Here is a 19,676-nt window from a genome sequence, read left to right on the forward strand (position 1 = left end):
CGCGTGGACAGTGTAGAGCAGGAAGCTGATTGGGTGACAGGACATATGGACAGCAGCACTGCAGCTGAGCCAGCCAATGGGTGCCCTTCTTCTCTTAAGTTCTGTTAGGCCTCGGTTTGGTTTCAGTTCTGTCTGGTGGAGATTAAAGGTATAAAAAAGGGGCGATTTCTACAATAAAGCAATCTCTTTTGGATGCATAAGGCCATCTGTGCTGCTTTGTTATCCATTGCTACAGAATAGCTGGCCTGAATCGGGATCCTTAAAGTGGTGCAGGGTGTGTGTTATCGCTCTGGTAGCAACTCCCACTGGCTCAAAGGATGGGCCGGCCAGGGAGGTTCTGGGAAGGGATCTGGGGAAAAGGATCTGGAAGAGTTTGGGAAAGAACTGAATCAAAAGAATCAAAAGTGCACGCACCTCACCTAGTATAGGTGAGTATACCCATGGAAAGAATATGGGAGGTGGAATACCTCTGGAGCAAAGCAGGAGCTTGGACCAGGTATGGTGATTCCTACATCAGCAATCTATTAATATGGCTGATGCAAAATTGAGCACCCTGCTGGACTGGGTGTCTAGTCATGTTAAAGATTTCACTTTAATGGGTCCCTTTGGTCAGACTGGCAAGAGATGGAGCAGAGACTTTTTGATGCCACCAAAGATGGCTATGCTGAAGATTGTGAGCGCCTGGCCACATGGGGGACAATCATGGTAGCCATTATGCAGCTTCAGAAGTTAATTTCTCCGAACCTTCAGCACCACCAGACCCCGTATATGACCCCGAGATTAACCCATACTCTAGAGAATTGCCTTACTCTGAGATTAACCCAAGCCCCATAGAATTGCCTTACCCTGATGGAAATCCTTGCATAGTTGATCCCCGCAGTGTGGAGTTCCCATGCCGCAGGTGGGTGGCGGGCTCTCTCCCTGCCCAAAATGGTGATGCAGTAGTCCAGTGTTGGATGAAATGCAGGGAAGCCACCATGAAGGAGGGCGACTCGGCGGGTGTTACAGCCTGCCCAGTAATATATGCGCCAAAATAACACCAGTGTACCAAGAGCTAGACTAAAAAGTAATTAAAGAACTGAGGACGCTAGTAAAAGAAAGCGGCATATCTTCCCAATACGCCCTAAACTATTAGAGTCTATCAGAACTGCGTTTGTCCTCATAGCTCATGACTGGAAAAGCATAATGAAAATGATTCTAACAGCGATGCAGTTTGCAGTCTGGCTAACCAATTATTGAGAACTGTGTACAATCCAGGCGGAAGCGCTGTGAGACAGAAATCCACCAATTGTGATGCACAGCTGACCAGAGAAGGTGCTTTCACAGTCCCTACAGTACAGGCAGGCCACCTGCGTGATGTGCATGATATCATCACTTACCTAGCTTTGCAAGCGCTGCAGCGACTCCCAGGGACAGGTATCAAGTCTAACATGTCGTTCACTAAGATTTTACAGGGTCCGGTGGAGTAGTTTTTGTAATTCCTGGACAGAATTCGTGGACAAGCTGTGCTCTCCTGGCAAGTTGATAATGATGAAGCCAGAGTTATTCTGTTGTGGCAGCTTGCTTTCACAAATGTGAATGAAGACATTCTTCATTCATGAAGATAGGCCTAGAAAGGCATTGCTTGCTGTTCACAACCCACATACTTGTGACATAGCAGATATGGTTAGAGCATGCCAAAATGTGGGAACTACTGCTTATAATACTAACTCTCAAGCAGCAGCTTTAGCCCAACACTTCCAAGTTTTGGACACGCGGGTGGGGGGTTGTTTTAAATGCAGGTCAATGGGTCATTTTAAAAAGGATTGCCCTCAACAAAGGGATAGGATAAAAATACCACCTAGAGATTGTCTTCGGTGTGGAAGAGGGAAGCATTGGGCTGCTGAATGCTGCTCCCAGTACCCTGTAAAAAGGAAGGCTACACAGCCAGGAAGCTTCCGGTGGGGGGCAGGTCTGCACACCTCAGAGAATCAAAAAAATGCAAGGCAAAACATTTGACAAGCAAGCTCCTGCCTGCAACCACAGGCAGTGCAGGGCTGGACCTTGCATCCAGAGAATCAGTAACTCTTATGACATTTTCAGTGCACTTAGTTCCTAGTGGAGTGTGGGGACTCCTTGGTAATAACATCCATGCTTTGCTAATAGGGTGTTCCTCTGCCACTTAAATTGGGACTTTTTGTACTACCTGGAGTTATTGATTCAGATTATGAAGGCAAAATACAAATTATGCTATGGACTCCCGTGCCACCCTGCTTTATACCTGCAGGTCAATGTATAGCACAACTTACTCCCTTTTCCAACAAAACCCCTAGTGGCAAGGGTAAATGTGGCACAAGTAACTTTGGTAGCACAGGCCAGCCACAGGCTTTCTGGACAAGCTCTATTAAAACAACTCACCCAACCTTAACTTGCAGTATAGATGGCAAAAATTTTAAAGGGCTTGTTGATACTGGAGCTGATGTCTCTATTATTAAAAGCAATGAATGGCCTAGTAATTGGCCCACAATCAGCCCACATCAACCCTAACTGCGGTGGGAGGAACACAGTGCCTTAGACCAAGCATTCACCTTCGGCTTGTCCTTGGCTCTGATGGGCAAACTGCCTGAATTGCCCTATTCACTGCCTCTATACCATGCACATTACGGGGAAGAGATGTTCTGGGATAATTTGGAACAACCATACAAAGAGACTCAACTTCACTGGAGAACCTTTTTTCATAGGGGCCATTGATTAGCCATTCCAAAATCAAATACTGGAGATACGTAAACTCACAGGGCAGACTGAAGACCCTGTTTGGGTCAACCAATGGCCCCTATGAAAGGAATGTCTACTAAATTTAAAACAGCTTGTGGAAGAGCAATTGTCCTTAGGCAATATCTGCTCATCTTCTAACCCCTGGAATACCCCTATATTCTGTATACCTAAGCAAAATGGCAAGTGGCAATTATTGGAGGATCTATGGGCAGTAAATGCAGTTATTGAACCTATGGGGGCTCTGCAGCCTGGGCTTCCATCTGCCACAATGATTCCCCTCAATTGGCCCTTAGTAATTTTAGACCTAAAAGATGTTTTTTTCATCATCCTTTTATATCCTGATGATGCACTTTGGTTTGCCTTTTCTGTGCCTACCCTGAATCATGCATAACCAATGAAGAGATTACACTGGACCGTGTTGCCACAAGGCATGAGTAACAATCCAACTACATGCCAAAGGGTAGTCGATCTTGCCCTACAGCCTGTCCGTCATAAATTTCCAGCAACCATATATCAATTATATGGATGACATTTTACTCGCACCTCATGATCAATCCATCTTATGTTCTCTTCAGGTAGCTGTCATGCAGGACTCATCATGGCACTTGAAAACCTGCAATGTGAGTCCCCATGGCATTATCTGGAGTGGAGAATTATTCTGCAGACTATCAGCCCTCAGCCTTTAAGGCTCTGTGTTAAAGACACCCTAACTTTAAATTAATTACAGAAACTGCTAGGTTCCTTGAATTGGTGGCATCCTGTTTTGGGTCTATCTACAGAACTTCTACACCCTTTATTTGACTTACTCAGAGGAAACCCCCACCTGCATTTGCTTTGACAGCTGATCCCAGAAGCTAAAACTGCCTTTGCACACTGTGCTCAAGCACTAGAAAAACGACAGAATTGGAGGTGGGATCCTGATAAATCTGTGTACCTTGTTATAATTGCTAGCAAATGTCAACATTTTGCTGTTCTGTTTCAATGGTTTGTTAATGATGAAGACCCTTGACATGTGTTGGAATGGTTATTCTTACCTCACACAGCAACAAAGACTGTGTGGACTGTTAATGATATGTTCTGGTATTTAATTAAGAAAGGCAAAGAGCGACAACAAACTCTCAATGGCCAAGATCCATGTACCATTTACACACCTGTAAGTAAAGACATGGCAAGAAATTTGGCATGGTTACTATTAGAAGACACTATTTTTCAAATTGCACTTGCAGATTTTTCTGGACAATTATCTATCCATTATCCCTCACATTGTTTATGGACAGAGACAGGTAATCTCCCCGTGTATGCAAAGTGTTGCTGCAGCATGATCCCCGTCCATGGACCAACTGTTTTTACAATGCATCCAGCAAAATTAACAAAACTGCAGTGATTTGGCATGGAGGTGACTCTGCCCAGTGGCATAAGAGGGTATTAATATTAAAAGATGCTTCCATACAAATTTTAGAATTGGCTGCTATCCAATATGACTTTCAGTTATTTTCACAGGAACCACTTAACATTGCAACTGATTCCTCATATGCTGCCAATGTTGCATTCCATTTAGAATCTTCCTATTTAAAGCATGTTAATAACCATCTTTTGTTTACAGAGTTAAGAACCCTGTGGACTTCGATTAACAGCCAGCAGCATGATTTTTATGTGTTACATGTTTGCTCCCACACAGGTTTACCTGGGCCTATTGCAGAAGGTAGTAACTATACAAACATTACTGTGATGACAGGTGCGGTACCTGTCATCACTTTTGCTCAGGCCAAGTTATCTCATGACTTTTTCTACCAGAATACTTGTTCTCTTTACAAACAATTTCAATTGACCTTCTCATAGGCTCGTGATACCCTGTTGTCTTGTCCCTCCTGTATTGGGATTGCTCCTGCTCCTTTAAGAGAAGGTACTAACCCCCAAGGTTTAATAGCTAACTTCATTTGGCAAACTGATATTACCCATATCCCAGACTTTGGTCATTTAAAATATGTTCATGTTTCTATTGACATCTATTCCCATTTCCTAATGGCAACTTCTCATACCGGAGATAAGGCCTGTGATACTATCCGGCACTGGCTCACTTGTTTCACCACTCTGGGCCTTCCCAACACCATCAAAACTCTGGGCCTTCCCGACACCATCAACAGATCTGCCTACACTGCAGAGCGAGTTGGTAACTTCTTGCAGCAATGGGGTGTGTCTCACCATACAGGCATTCCCCACTCTCCCACAGGGCAAGCTATTGCTGAGTGTGCCCACAGAACCCTAAAAACCATGCTTGAAAAACAAAAAGAGGGGCAATTGTGGTGCCCTCATGGCAGACTAGCTAAAGCCTTATATGTCCTCAGTTTTTAAAATTGGGACGAGATGGGACAAACTGCATGCAAAAGACAGTATTCCTTCAACACAAAGGCTCATCTAAGACCTCCAGTAATGGTAAAGGACTTTGGTAAATTAAAATTAACTGGACAAGGGAAAGGACTCCTGGACTTAATGACATGGGGAGGAGGTTATGCCTGTCTCTCCACAGGCCACCAGGTGGAGAGGATTCCATCACGGTGCGTGCGACCTTCTGTCATACCATCCTGATTCTATGTGCATATAGTTGCTATGTTATAAACACGTTACAGTTTTTGAAAAGCTTTTATAGTTATTATTGTTGTCACTGTTATTAATGTTTTTAGGAGTTGTTTAGGTTTTTTCTAGTAGGCTTTTGTTGCCTAATTTAAAAAAAACGGGGGGAGATGTGCGAATATGGGGGTATAATTATTAAAGTTGCTAAGGCTTATGCTCACCAGAAGGCCCTGTGGGAAAGGCACAGCTGCAGGCTGGATGGTTGGAATTCGCCTGAGGGGTGAGAGGCAGTTGTGAGTGAGGAGAGAGTCAGCTGAGTGACAGCTGGAGGCGAGGTTGTGATTGGCTGGAGGAGCGTGGACACTGTAGAGCAGGAAGCTGATTGGCTGGAGGAACGCGTGGACAGTGTAGAGCAGGAAGCTGATTGGCTGGAGGAACGCGTGGACAGTGTAGAGCAGGAAGCTGATTGGGTGACAGGACATATGGACAGCAGCACTGCAGCTGAGCCAGCCAATGGGTGCCCTTCTTCTGTTAAGTTCTGTTAGGCCTCGGTTTGGTTTCAGTTCTGTCTGGTGGAGATTAAAGGTATAAAAAAGGGGCGATTTCTACAATAAAGCAATCTCTTTTGGATGCATAAGGCCATCTGTGCTGCTTTGTTATCCATTGCTACAGTTTTTGCAAGCCTGATTTACATGAATCAAACCACCACTGAAAGGCACAAAACTTATTCTTATACCTGTCGTACCACACCCTAAAAGTAACAAAAGAAAACAAGCTGAGATAAGAGGTATTTGCTGTCAAAGACAGGGAAATACCTTCTGAAAGCCACAGTGTTGGCCTCATCTTAAGAAATTAAACAAGAGTGCAACAATTAGATCTCCTGCAGATTTCAGATCAAAGAAAGTGTCTCATGTGTTTTGGTTTAGCACATCACCATGGCAGGGCAGTTTGTGACCTGGGAGCTGCAGCCACTAGGAAAAACAGGTAATTATTTATAAACCCTGGTCCTGTTAGCTGCTTCTGATCTGCTGCACTCTGAAGGTGCCCTAAAATCAGCATCAGTACCAAACTTTTGAAAATTTGAACACTGCCTGAGAGGAATTGATAGCACCTGAGGTATTGTTTACTGGCTCCCTGGGAGGACATCCTTGTGGACAGTGAGGGCAGAGCAGCATCATTTCCTTTCTCCACAGGTTATCTCCACACCTTGAATCATCCAGGGAAAGCTGGTATAGAGAGACTCACATAGTCTCTCAGTTCCTGCCCTCAGATCAATGTATTTTAACTCCTGGATTGGCACACACCTGAATGACTAGGAAACAGCTGCATAAGATAAGCTGGCCAAGGGATTCATATCAGTGATCAGTTGCAGAGAAGAGCAGGTTTATCCTTTGTATGTTTGTTGCCAAGACAAGAGTACACAAGACAGAGATAAGGTCAGAGTTCTCCTGTTTCATGTGGAAATCCAGAGTATGAGCAAGTCACTACTCAATTTGCTCAGCTGCTGTAAGACACCATCTCTTAGGCAAAACCATAAATAATTTTTAAAACTCAGACCAGTACCATGACATTTAAAGGACTTCCTTCTCAAGCCTGTGCTCTTCAACATCCACATTAATCACCTGGATGCAGAACTTGAAGGAATACTAAGGAAGTTTGCTCTCTACACTGAAATTGGAGGAGCTGTCAAGTCTCTCAGGGGGAGAGAGGGCCTCCAGAGAAACCTTGACAAATCAGAGATATGGGCAATCACCAAATGTGGGAAGTTCAACAAGGGAAAGTGCTGGATTCTGCACATGGGAAGGGGCAAGCCTGGATGTGTGGGTGGACTGGGGAATGAGGCTGAGAGCAGTTGCAGGAAGGGACTCAGGAGTCCTGGTCCATGGCAAGTTGAACAGGAGTCAGCAGTGCCCTGGCAGCCAAGAAGGGCATCTGTGTCCTGGGGCTTTAGGTAAAGCATTCCTGGTCCTGCTCTGCTTTGGGGCAGCCCCACCTCAAGTGCTGTGGGCAGTTTTGTGCACCACAATATAAAAAAGACATTAAGCCACTAGAGACCATCCAGAGAATGGCCATGAGAATGGCGAAGGGCCTTGAGGGGAAGCCGTATGAGGACTTGGTCTGTTCAGCTGGAAAAGAGGAGACTGAGGTCAGACCTCACTGGGATCTTCAACATCCTCCTGAGGGACAGCAGAGGGGCAGGAACCAATCTCTTCACTCTCCTGACCAGGGATAGGACTTGAGAAAATGGCTGGAGCTGTGTCCAGGGAGTGTTAGGCTGGATATCAGGAAAGGGTTCTTCCCACAAAGGGTAGTTGGGCACTGAACAGGTTCCTCAGGGAACGGGTCATGGCCCCAAGGCTTCCAGAACTCAAGGAGCGTTTTGGACAATGCTCTCAGACATGGGGTGGGATTGTTGGGGTGTCCTGTGCAGGGCCAGGAGTTGGACTTGATCTTCATGGGTCCTTCCCAACCCAGTATATTCTGTGATTCTATGATATCTAAAATGCTTGCCGTACTCTCAGGGCATTCGTCCTTAGCAAAACTCACTTGAAGTGATGCCAGGCATGGTACAAGGCACTGAGGTCCTGGGTGTGCAGAACTGCATCACACACAGGTCACCAGGAGATGAAGAGGCTCCAGTCCAAAGTCCACATGCCTCATGGCTGAAGGGTGGTGGGTTTGCAGTACTTGCACTGGATCCACACCCGATACATCGTCATCTGTTTCCCACGGTTCACTTGCAATCGCCGATCAACAAGATTCTGGATTTTTTCCAGCCCAGCTGTGGTGAACAGATGATCTAATTCATCTGGAAGCAAACAGAAGGAAATTGAGGAGACTATCGTTTTTCTGTAACTGATACCTGCTCACACTGAGTGCTAAGCTAAGCTGAAAGATGGGCCAGAGGAAACCCAAGGTCTCACCCAGGCAGGGACATGATCAAACAAGACTTAACTACTTTACTAGGGGAGGTTAACATCACAGTTTTTCAAGTTTTCCTTCTAGCAAAGAAGGAAAAAATTATTTGGAGTACATCTAGAACTAGAGACTTGACAAAGGAAACAGCAGCAGTTTCAAATAAGGGTACTGCTTGTTGTAACCAATTAAGGAACATCTTCTGGCAAGCTGGGACAGAGCCATTCCTTCTTCCCTGCCCAGAGGAATTTCAGAGTCCACAAGAGAAAAGAACAGGATCAGACCTATGCTTTTAAATAGTGGCAGTTAGATCTGTGCTGCCTAGGCTGGAGGGGAATGGGATTCATTAAGGTTAAATCTGGAAAAAAAAAAATCCCTAAACCCCACACCCCGTTGGGGCCCAATTAAAGCACTAAGAGCCCTTAAGGCTTCAACCATTCCACTGGCAGGTAATCCTAACCAAACAAATAAGTCTCACAGTGCCCCAGTCCTGCTGAACAGCAGAGCTTACTCCCAGAGCACGTGGCTTGTCTGGAGTTTCTGTAGGAAAAGTCCGACAGGTCTCAGCTTGTGCTTCTTTATCAGATGCTTTCAGTTGTGAGGTGTTTGCCAAACATGCATTAAACATTAATTTTGTCTTGTGCCAGACAAGACTCGTGCAATGGGGAACAGTTCAGTTGTGCCACTGCTCTAGAACTGACTGCATAGGGGCCTGTAGTGGAGGGACTGGAGGCGCAGCTGGTGATAAACTGGGAGAATAATTGCTGCTAACATCAAAGAGCAGCAGAACTGGAGGGGCTGCCTCAGCTCCATGCTGGACCACACCCTTCTGATTTCCTTATAGGAGAGCAGGAAAATTAAGGGAAGTTCTGCTAAGTGGTATCCACCTCTCTCCCATCATCTGCAGCCAATATACAAGGAGATGTCCTCCAATCCCACCCCTCCCAGGGTAGCAAACACACCAGTCTTCCTCTTAAAAGATTTTCCACTAAGGAAATTGACCATGCCATGCTTGCACCAGGAGCTGACAAGTCCAGGTCACTGTTTAATTGGGAGATACTTAACATTTCACAGTGCTCCAAGAAAGAGGCTGAAGAGATCTAGTGGCCAGTCTGGAGGGCACAGGGACAAGAAGTGGCAAAGAGAGTCAGAGATATGTTTTTTGATGGTCAGAGGCATGTTTCTGTCCTCCTACCTTGTGTGAAGAAGTAGACTCTGGTGCCATCACCTCTCACATAGAAGTTATCAGACAGACACTGACCTAAGAGCAAGACAGATATGAACAGTTACCAGTGACCACTTAAAAATCAACAAGTGCCATCCAACAACAGGCCCTCCAGCACACACTGTGCCTTGCGGAATTAATGAGCTGCCTCCAAACAGGGCAGGCACAGCTCCAGAGAAGCAGAATCTAATAGTGATGGGGCAAGAATTCCCAGGGGAAAGGAAATACCTTTCTTAAACCGAAGTTGGGCGAGATCATAACGGCCATAATCTCGTAACAAGATCATTCCCCCTGGTTTCAGAAGGCGACTCAGTCTGGTCACAATGCACTGCATTCTAAGAGAAAAACAAACCAGAAACACTCAACAAACTGCAAAATCATGCTTATTTCCTTCCAAAAAGATAGAATAAAGTTATATATGTTTCAACTTCATGCAAAGAACTACCCAAAGCCAGCAGCATTCTGAGCTCTCCCAGAGTCAGGTGGGTTCATTTTATTTGGCCTCTATTTTTTGACATTCCCAGATTTTGCTTTTTTTCCTACAAGGATAACATCCTGCCACAGCAGGGATTAACTGCTCTCTCTTACTGATTACAAAAGAATCTCCACTGGTTTCTGCAAAACAAGTAGTAACCAAACTTGAAGAGAAGTGTTGTGAAGTAAAACTAAAGGGAGCAAAAAAGGAGACTAGTGTAGGTTGTAACAATTATCACACTAAGACCACAGCGCTTTCCTTACCTTTTTTCTGAACCTGAACCCTTCCTTCTTGCTGCCTCCCATGTGAGAAATTCGTCTACCCTTTGAGCCTGAAAATCCAGCAGAATACTTTCCAAAGTGAGTGCTCATTGTGGCTGGGGCTCAGAACAGTGACGCCAGCAATGATCACTTGCAGTCACTTAAAATCACCCTGTCCTCTGTCAGAATTGGTTACAACAGCAACAGCAAATACTTGCAAATTTCGTTTTCTGAGGCTTCATGGAAAACTGGACCACAAACAGAACAAACTTTAATTTTCCTTGATAGGAGATTATTAAAGAACTCCGGTTGTAGAAGAATTATTTTCTGCAATCAGAAGGAATTATTAAAACTTACTTCTCTGGGAGAATTGCTGAGAGGACAAAGATAAGAATAACAATGTCAAGACTCTCCTCTGGCATTGGGAAAGGACTTTGGTCATTGCACAGGTCATGGACAAACGCAAAGCAGCGAGAAGAATCATATTCTGCATTGTTCTGTATTTGAGGGAGAAAAATTAAGAACATTAGTAGCAGACCCTGATCTCAGTATTAGATCGACTATATAGATTATTAGTATTATATGGAGTATTTTAACTTTCACATTATCAAGAGGTGTGTCCAGAGATCTGTTTCAGTCTCATTGGACTTCTGTGTCAGGTATGTTCCTTGGTCAGGCAAGGAACAGGTGTGAAATGTGGAAAATATTTACACACAGGAGATTTACAAAGAGCTTTGGTCTTGTTACAATCAATCAGCACTGAAAAAAAAAAAAAAAACCGCAAAACTGGATCCAGGGTTTATCACAATTTTAAGGTCAGAATTTCCACTAACAGTGGTAAGAAATGAGAGATTTATACTGATAAATTGGAAACCTTTACATAAGTGAGAGTGTCAGGGCACCTCTCTGCATCACTGAAATCAAGATTCATTTCATCTACAAGCAGATATTACCTATAAACCAAAAATCAAACTTGGTTCCCTAAAGTTTCAGTCTTAAAAATCGATTTAGACATCTTTTAGAAGTTGCGTATTTTTCTAAAGCTGCTGCTACATATTGCAGAAGTCTCTACAAACAGTGCTTGTGTCAAAACCAGAGGACGAAATAGATGCCGACTGTGGTTCTATGCTCCCCTCTCATCTCAGGAAGTGACTGATTGCATTTGATACTTCATATATTCTCAGTTCTCCCTTGACCTGAAATTTATCAGTGGTATTTGTCCTTCGACTAAATCCCAACCTCTTGCACCACAAACAGGATCCCTCCTCAGCTGCCTGTGCAGAAGCAATTAGACCAAGTTCCCAGAACTGTGGTGACACTAACACACACAAACCAAAACCAGCTTCAGTTCCTGTTAAAAAATAGCCTGAATGTTTTCAAGGTTTGAGTTTGTTTTCAAGTTACTCACCTAAAAGAACACTGTATTGAGAAAAGCACTGTCAACCACAGGGGAAGAAAATCTGGCTGACTTGTTTGCTGCCAATATGACATTTTGACAACTTTTACTTCCCTAATTTCTACAATCTTTGATGGCTCATTTTCCAGATTTCCCAGTGCACCAGGGCTGGCTAAAACCAGAAAGCTGCCAGCACAGCCAGAGTCACTGGCAGCTGGTATAGATTTGTGTTAATAGGCAATTGGCCCCAGATACTCCCCACATTTTCATAAGTTACCATTGAGATTACCTGGACAAGATTCACAGCTGTTGTAGAAAAATCACAGCAATAAACAAACAGGCCAGGGTTGCTGCAATAAATCAAAGAAACTTGTCATTTCTGTCGAGGAATTAAGGAGTGTTTCAAATGCACAAACCCCAGAAATCCTGGACTTCAGTTTTTGTGCAAATCTGGTGGATTCCATTGCCCCTTTATGCCCATTATTCTCATAGGAACTGACTGCTTCCTTTTTCTAAAGGAAAAAGGGCTAAAACCAAGGGCTTCCAAGCTCAAAACACAATAACCTGAAGCTGCAGATGGCAAAGATACCATTTGCATTTGGCTTTTCTCTGAGATTGTCATGGAACATTTTTCCAGTTGTTTTTCAGAGGCTGGTATCTCATGCAGGTAAAAGCCTACTGAGAATTACTTCACAGAATCCCAGAATGGTTTGGGTTGGAAGGAATGTTAAAGATCATCCAGTCCCACCCCTGCCATCGGCAGGGACATCTTCCACTAGACTAAGGTGCTCCAAGCCCTGTCCAACCTGGCCTTGGACACTTCTAGGAATCCAGCAGCCACAGCTTTTCTGGACAACCCATGCCAGGGCCTCCCCACCCTCACAGGGAACAATTCCTTCCCAATATCCCATTTATCCCTGCCCTCTGGCAGTGGGAAGCCATTTCCTCTTGTCTCTACTTACTTGTTGGTTTGTAAAATTGGGAAGACTGTATTCCCAGCCCCACAGCCAACCTGCATAAACAGAGCAGATGTATACATTGAAAAGAATTCCTTCAGCATGTACACACAGATGTTTTTCAGTCATCTCTCTACAGCCATAGAACGAAGAGCTATGCATGAGTAAAGCTGAGAATGGCATTTACCATTCTTAAGTGTCCATGGAAGACCCAAGCATGTTAAGGTCTGAGGAACAGGATTACATGTGTGGGAAACCACTAAGCAAGCTTTTGTCAAAAATCTTAATAACCATCTATACATTGTTACTCTTTTGAAAGCTGTTTCTGCTGGAATCCCAAGCATAACAACCAGTATGAGTCACTGAAACACTGGCAAAGGCCATGGATGAGTTACATTCACTTCCAAAAAAAATAAGAGCAACAGAGAAGTTAAGTTTGCTTTAATTACTCCTTCTGCTTGTTCCCATTTGAAGAGATGATGGCTCACACAACTGGATTTAGGGAATTTGCCTCTGAATGTTTAAAGAATCAGTAAAATTGAAACAGACTACACCCCACGACAGGGGCTTTCTGAAGTTGCCATCTCTTCAGAACAGCAAGAGGTTTTATGGTTTAATATTCATTTCTTATGCCTGTGAATACTTTGCTTGTTAAAGAAACAGTTTTTTTCTATTTTTCTCCAAGAAAGTATTTTCCTGAGCCAGTTGGGGGAAGGCCACTTGAATCTGCTTTCTAGATAGACCCCTTTGGAAGTTTCCACCCAAATTTGCCCTAAACCAGGACACAAGGGAAAGCTTTATATAGAGTAGAAGAATCAGCTTCTTCAAAAGATGACTTTTAAATGCTTGTTTGCACATCTGATAGCAATAGTTTGGCTTTTAAACTTGTAAACTTCTTATGGTCCTTGTGCTCTGTTAATTCAAGAGTCTGAACCAAATGAATCCAAACAGATTTAGTTCCATTGCAAACTGCCCTCTGATTTTTGCATTTTACTGACTGAAGGCAATTATCCACTCCCTTGCTGTTTGGCAGTGACACACTTTTTTATGTCCCAGTCACTGACACAAGGAAGGTTTTGATGTGTGACTTTGATTTATAGATTTTACCTCTAATATACGGTAAGATGCAGCTGATCCTGGGTAATGCCCATCACTCTGACTCAGCTCACTGTCTTTCTGTGCAGCCAACTCCTCTGTGTGGCCTCTAGGCGGGCTTTTTATCAGGTTTAACTGACTCTCTGTCCTGGTTTCCAATGAGCAATGGCCATTTTCACAGCTTCCCAGCCCTTCATTTTTTGATTCTTCCGTGTCATTAAATCCATGCACAGAATCTCCATTTTGGCTTGAGTTCCTGTTAGGTGCCAGCTCAGGAAATTCAGTGAACAGCCAGTGCCTGTCCTTGAAGAAGCCATTTTCGTGGATTTTATAGAAGTCATCCCAGTATTTCTTAGCATTCACCTCATATTCCTCTGTGAACACAAGCAGAAACATCATCAGGCATCAAATCAGAAGGTCTCAGCGTTTAATCAGTTCAGAGAGTGAGGGATCACTGCAGGTATCTATGCACCAACCTGCTGTAATAAGTGACAATACTGACTGAAAATCACCTTTATTTAAATTTGCAATCCCACATAGACAATCAGCCTATGTCCTCACAGTCACTTTATTAGGACTTAAAAAGAGAAAAGAGAGACTCTGTCTCCTGGTAGGATTTAAAGAAAGTTGTCAACAGAAAAAGTCTCTTTGAAGGAGACTGGATTAAAGAAATCCAGATGGTTTTACTTCCATCTCTAACACTGACTTGTTCAGCTCACTGGAACAATTAATTTGGAGCCTGGTGATGTTAAGTGTCAAGCACAACTCCTAAGGAATTTTCTGAGAGTTGCCTGGAGCTGAAAGCTCCTGTCCAAAAACACTGCTCTTATTTTCAGCTGGAGAAACCAAAAAAAACCGAGTCAACTCTCCAGGCTTGGCAGGAAGCTCAGTTAGAATTCATGCAGTCCTGCAGGTAACAGGACAGCATGTTTTCCACATTTTGCTGGAGTCCAGTCCAGATAACTTCGCTTTCCATAGTTCTGTGTGTGTCAGAGCATCACACATGTATGAACTAAAACAAAAGAGGGGAATCAACAATGACCACTGCATTAAAGTACCAGTGGAGCGCTAAGGTGGACAGGTGAACAGAATTAATTTGAGCAGCAGCACTTTCACATCAAATGGTTCATTCCAGGAGCAAGCGAGTATTACAGGGAGCTGGATTAACTTTAATAAAGCCATGATCAAGAAATTTGAGTCACCTGCAAACTTACTTCCATACACTTTCACAGATTTCAGATCAAGTACAGTCTGGGGGAACTATTTCTTCCACGGGAAGCTACAAATCCAGGTGACTTTCTATGACTTCATCAATGTGATGAGTTCTCTGTCCTGGGAATTAACACCTAATTATAGCATCCTATGCTTGGAATCACCTACAGACATTAATATCCATGGCCAGAAATCCCAACTGCATGCCAGCAAGTAACTCCTCAACCATCTTTGGATGGCAACAAGTGCATTACTGAATAAAAAAGACTGGAAGGCATTATTAGCTGAACTGCTGTTTATTTATGAGTCTTCCTGAAGAACATAAAACTGTTTCAAAGGGAGACAGTAAAGTGAACCCAGAACACCTGGAAAAATATGTAGTCTCAGGCAAATATAGACAAAAATGGCTTTAACAAAGAAGCACTAATCAGTCATATGTCTATTTTTAGTAGGATCTATTCCTGCAGCACAAAGAGCTATCTATAAAAGTAATCTCTTCACCTCAACTATAAGGATTTTCTCCTTTTAAGAAGCCTGGTTCTTAAACCCCAAGCCAAAGGAAACTTTAATGTCTGGTATTAGACACAAGCAGTAAGTTTGTGCCATGATCTCACTGTAGGTCACAGTGAGCAGGGCCAGGTCATTTCACTATTTGCATGGAAGAAGTCAATGACTGCTGATGCTGGAAGAAGCACTATTGATCCAAATCCTCGCACACTCTATCCTGACCAGTCTTTCTCCCACGTACTAGCAGGAATACGCAAGGTTTCTGAGGCTGAAACGCTCTTTCACTTAACAAAAATACAGATCTTGATTTCCGCTCATCTCCAACAATCCCATGACAGCCTGACTGCAGTACAATGCTTACCTGAGATGCTGGGACAAAATTCCAGCCCAGGCATTTTGGATTGCCCACATTTTTGCCACATTACACTGGTGAAGAAGACATTCTACTCTTCCTTTATTACATTAGTGTGATATTCTCTTGGATGCTATTGAAGAGCTGTCATACTCCAAACCACATGTGGGGAAGCTTTAAATAAAGTTCACTTACCTTGGAGCCTGCTGTTTTCAAAGCCCTGAATAAAGGATCATTAACAATATAAATACAAAAAATCAAGGGCCATCTGACAAAGATCATAAAAGAAACAGATTTAAGTGAAAATATGACCATGTTGATTTTTCAGGAAGACTTCCTGCCAAAAAAGTTCACATCATACTTGTCTCAGGACCTTTTTGGGGTATTAGCTCACAGTGCCATCGGTGTGCAAGCCAGATTCCTCCAGAGACTTTCCTGATAAGGACTCCTGACTTCCTGCTCACCTTTGTAAGCACACCCCCAAAGCCAAGCCCATACTCACCTCTTCACTCTGCAAAAGAAGAGCAAACAAAAGTAACTGTTCAAAAAGACCAGAAGAGAATCAGAAACCTCCTGAATTGCAAGGGGGCTAATCATGGAGCCTCAAAAGAAAACCAAGAAACTTGGATTTCTTTCTCTTTCTTTTCCCAGCCAGGAGACACATCTTCCACATACCCATAGAGCTTACCTCCTTCTTCAGAACAAATCCTGACATCCCCAAGTAGTCCACAGAATAATACAGCTATAATGACCAATATTCTGCCTTTGTTCTCCTCCTTGGACATCCTGATTCTCAAACTACCAGACCCTTCAGGCACATTTGCCTGGGCTGCTTTCCCTACTTTCCAGCCATCCCATTGTCTCCACATGCTTCCCAGTGAATAGCAACCATCAACATTTGACTGGCCTCCATTGTTCAGTCTGGGAAATACATCATGGAGCTCTGACAAATGGCTCCAACAGCAAATTGCTCCACAATTTCCTAGTAGTATATAGGTTCTCAAAGCATGACAGACAGCACCCTTTAATGCTGACCAGATTTTAAAATGAGCTCAACACAATGGGCATCACAATGGAAAACCGCTGGATACCTCTAAGAGTCCAAGAAATGAGATGGGTTACTCTTTGGTGTAATTAAATTTGCTCTTGTGAACACAACTGGAAGCTATATGGAACTGTCTCAATAGTTCCAGTAGTGCTCAGCATCATCTTATGGGTGACACACTCGATTTAATTTGAACAAAAGGAGCAGATACACCCTAGAGCTCAGAAGGGTATAACAAGATCATCATCAGACAAGTTTTTTATCGCACCAAAGAACCATTTCACCAACATTTGAGGGACTGGATGATCTCTACCATGCGTGGAGAAAATGCATTATTAACCACCTCAGAATGGCTTCAACCATGACTTAACCAAAGAGCTGAGCTTGATTCAGAGACAAGTAAGCTCTGTATTTTGGATTGATAAATATCCTTTAAATCGTATAAAACAAAAACTTTAGAATCCCTTTGTTGTCTATCTGAGGGTAAACAATCAAGATAAAATAGTTTTTCTTTCTCTGATGAAATTGTTCTCATGCAGTTTGTTTACTCTGTAGAGACAGATATGGACATTACTTTATCAGACCCTTTAAAGAGAAAATCAGCTTAGATCAGGGCTCACTCCACAGCAAGCCAGCAAGAAGAGACTGACTACTAGCTTTAAAAAGCAAAAATAAGCAGAGGCAACAACTCTACACACAAAGATGTTTGTTGACAAAGAACACTAACAAGTACTTAACATATGCAACATGACAAAGAAGCTCAACCCAATCTGACTCCTCCCAGCCAGGAGGAGTATCTAATGAAGGTGGAAGAGTCAGAGAGATAAATTAAAAACAGAAAGGTTCCTCCTCCTCAGTTTCCCATTATCATACATGTGTTAATGCCTCCTGAGTGACTGGGAGATGGGGAAGAGGAGCTGATGATGTTCTGATGTGACTCTGGCCAGGCTGTTCCTGGCACAAAGCCAAGACTCACATGAGGACACTCTCCAAAAGTACCTTGTTTATCTTGTGGCAATAGCTGTGAGCTGTTCTCTTGAACTTTACTCCTGGCACTGGCTTCCTGCTCTTCTGACCATTCCACATTATCCCTGTTGTGAAAAATAAGATGAACTAGAGCTAAGCATGGTAGGAAAGAGAAAGGTCTGGAGAACCCTCCAAATGGACAAGGGTGCAGACGTGATCCCCAATTCCAGCCCAGCACCAGCACAACAGCCTAGTCAGCACATGCAGGTCCTAGTCCAGAAGGAACTCATGGAATTGAAACAGAATGGATCCTAAATCTGTCCCATTTTGCATGCTCAGCCAAATTTCAAGGGAATAGATCCTTGCTAAAACCTGAAGGCACTCAGCACAAAACTCCATCATCTTTCTCAAGTTAAAACAAAAAGGCAGTTGGGTTACTTGGAAGGTAACTGTTAAAATTAAATCAAATTACCAGAAAATTATGGGAAGCTTTAAAGCATTATGAATTATTAATAACTTCAATGCGCATACACAGCTATGCAGTCATTAAAGTGATTCACTTGGCCTTTTTTCATTAAAACAAGCCAATGAAAAGCAGAATACAAGGCCCAAGAAGCAGTTCTTGTCTCAAAAGGAATCAGTCTTCTGATTTTAACTCACAAAACAAAGGCTTAAATATTAAGTCTGTGAAAAAAAATGATTACTAAGAATTTCTACATGAAAACTAAGGATATGCTTTTGTAACATACCTTCTGTATGAAATAGATACACCTTTTGTATAGAATAGTCTCAGAAGGAATGACAGGCTGACACATATAAATATTACTTAATTACAAATTAAACACACCCGATTCCTAACATGGTATAGCAGCCAGAGACCAAAAGTGAATCTATTTACCCCAAAAATGCAAAATACTTCAGTTCCCAGCAAATTAGAGAATTTGGATGTTTAACTGACTTAAAACAACTTCTGTATTAAGAGCTAATTAAGAGCTCCTGCAGGAATGGCAGGTTATGGATTTCTGACAGCAGGTAATTTACCTTCATTAAACACAGCAATAAAACAATTTCTACAAACCACAGGAGCCTGAGGAATGCTACTGCTTCAGGAAGGGTTAAGAATGGCTCAAAACTCCCTGTCGATCAGTCCTGAAGATTTAGGACACCCCTGAGGATCAATCCCAAAGATTCAGGAGCCTCCAGAGGATCAGTCCCCAAGGCTCAAACCCCGCAGGGAGCAGTTCCAAGAGTGCTCAGGACCCCCGGGGGATCAGTCCCGAATGCTCAGGACCCCCGGGGACCAGCACTCCCGACCAACACCGGCCACATAGGGCAGTGCCCTGCTCGGGAGATGCCGGTCCCCGCCCGATCTGCAGTCGCCTGTCTGGCCGCCAGGCACTACATCCACCGCTCCCTCAGCCCGCTCCACGCCTGAGGGCGTCTCTCGAGGCACGTCCGGAGAAAAGGGACCCCGTGAGGCGGAACGGGCAGGATGCGGCTGGCCCATTACACAGCGCTTGGCCACAGACACCGCAAATCGGAGAGACGACGGCGAGCCCGCCCCGGCACCCCACCCCACCGCCGGGCGCGGAGCGGCACCACAGGGCAGCAGGACCCCGGGCGGCTCACGGGGATCTAGAGCGGGCAGCGGCGGCAGCCCTCACGCACCAGGCGTTGTGCTGGAAAAGCCGGGCGGGGTCGGTGAGGAGCCGCCTCCCGAAAGGCCGCCGCTCCCCCGCCTCGCTGGGCGCCGCCATGCCGGGCCGGCCAGCGCCGGAAGCGGAAGCAGCGCCGCGCGGTCCGACCCGAAGGAGGACTGCGGGCGGTGGTCACGTGGGGGGTGGTCAGGTGAGCCGGTCCGCCGGATGATGTGGGGAGAGGGCCCCGAAAAGGCCTTTCGTGGAGTTTAGCTCTCATTTCAGGGGGTTCCGGAATGGGGCAGGCTG

At 44.1% G+C, this 19,676-nt stretch overlaps 1 protein-coding gene and 2 long non-coding RNA genes across 3 annotated transcripts; 1 reads left to right on the plus strand and 2 right to left on the minus strand.

Annotated features, from left to right (window-relative positions):
* Positions 1 to 8: 8 nt before the first annotated feature.
* On the plus strand, positions 9 to 15,348 carry LOC137486870 (uncharacterized). Its single transcript, XR_011005808.1, has 2 exons — positions 9 to 5,663; positions 5,746 to 15,348. It is a non-coding gene; the product is annotated as an uncharacterized lncRNA (long non-coding RNA).
* LOC137486866 (tRNA N(3)-methylcytidine methyltransferase METTL2-like) lies at positions 4,356 to 19,546 on the minus strand. The gene is made up of 9 exons (XM_068212416.1): positions 19,399 to 19,546; positions 17,764 to 17,855; positions 13,661 to 14,022; positions 12,560 to 12,609; positions 11,887 to 11,947; positions 10,559 to 10,698; positions 9,695 to 9,801; positions 9,437 to 9,502; positions 4,356 to 8,134 (listed from the first exon to the last, which is right to left on the minus strand). The coding sequence occupies exons 1-9, from the start codon at positions 19,485 to 19,487 to the stop codon at positions 7,983 to 7,985; spliced, it is 1,119 nt and encodes a 372-aa protein (XP_068068517.1). The 5' UTR covers positions 19,488 to 19,546; the 3' UTR covers positions 4,356 to 7,982.
* LOC137486871 (uncharacterized) lies at positions 16,164 to 17,757 on the minus strand. Its single transcript, XR_011005809.1, has 2 exons — positions 17,108 to 17,757; positions 16,164 to 17,071 (listed from the first exon to the last, which is right to left on the minus strand). It is a non-coding gene; the product is annotated as an uncharacterized lncRNA (long non-coding RNA).
* Positions 19,547 to 19,676: the final 130 nt, after the last annotated feature.

Source organism: Anomalospiza imberbis, chromosome 22, assembly GCF_031753505.1.
Source record: "Anomalospiza imberbis isolate Cuckoo-Finch-1a 21T00152 chromosome 22, ASM3175350v1, whole genome shotgun sequence".
In the NCBI taxonomy this organism is placed as follows: Eukaryota; Metazoa; Chordata; class Aves; order Passeriformes; family Viduidae; genus Anomalospiza; species Anomalospiza imberbis.

Bases quoted from the DNA above. Each gene is read 5' to 3' on its own strand.
- LOC137486866 (XM_068212416.1), bottom strand. From the start codon at position 19,487: ATGGCGGCGCCCAGCGAGGCGGGGGAGCGGCGGCCTTTCGGGAGGCGG. The intron at 17,856-19,398 runs GTGCGTGAGGGC...TTTTCACAACAG, and splicing joins CTTTTCCAGCACAACGCCTG to GGATAATGTGGAATGGTCAG. The intron at 8,135-9,436 runs GTAGGAGGACAG...GTTTGCTTCCAG, and splicing joins AGTCTACTTCTTCACACAAG to ATGAATTAGATCATCTGTTC.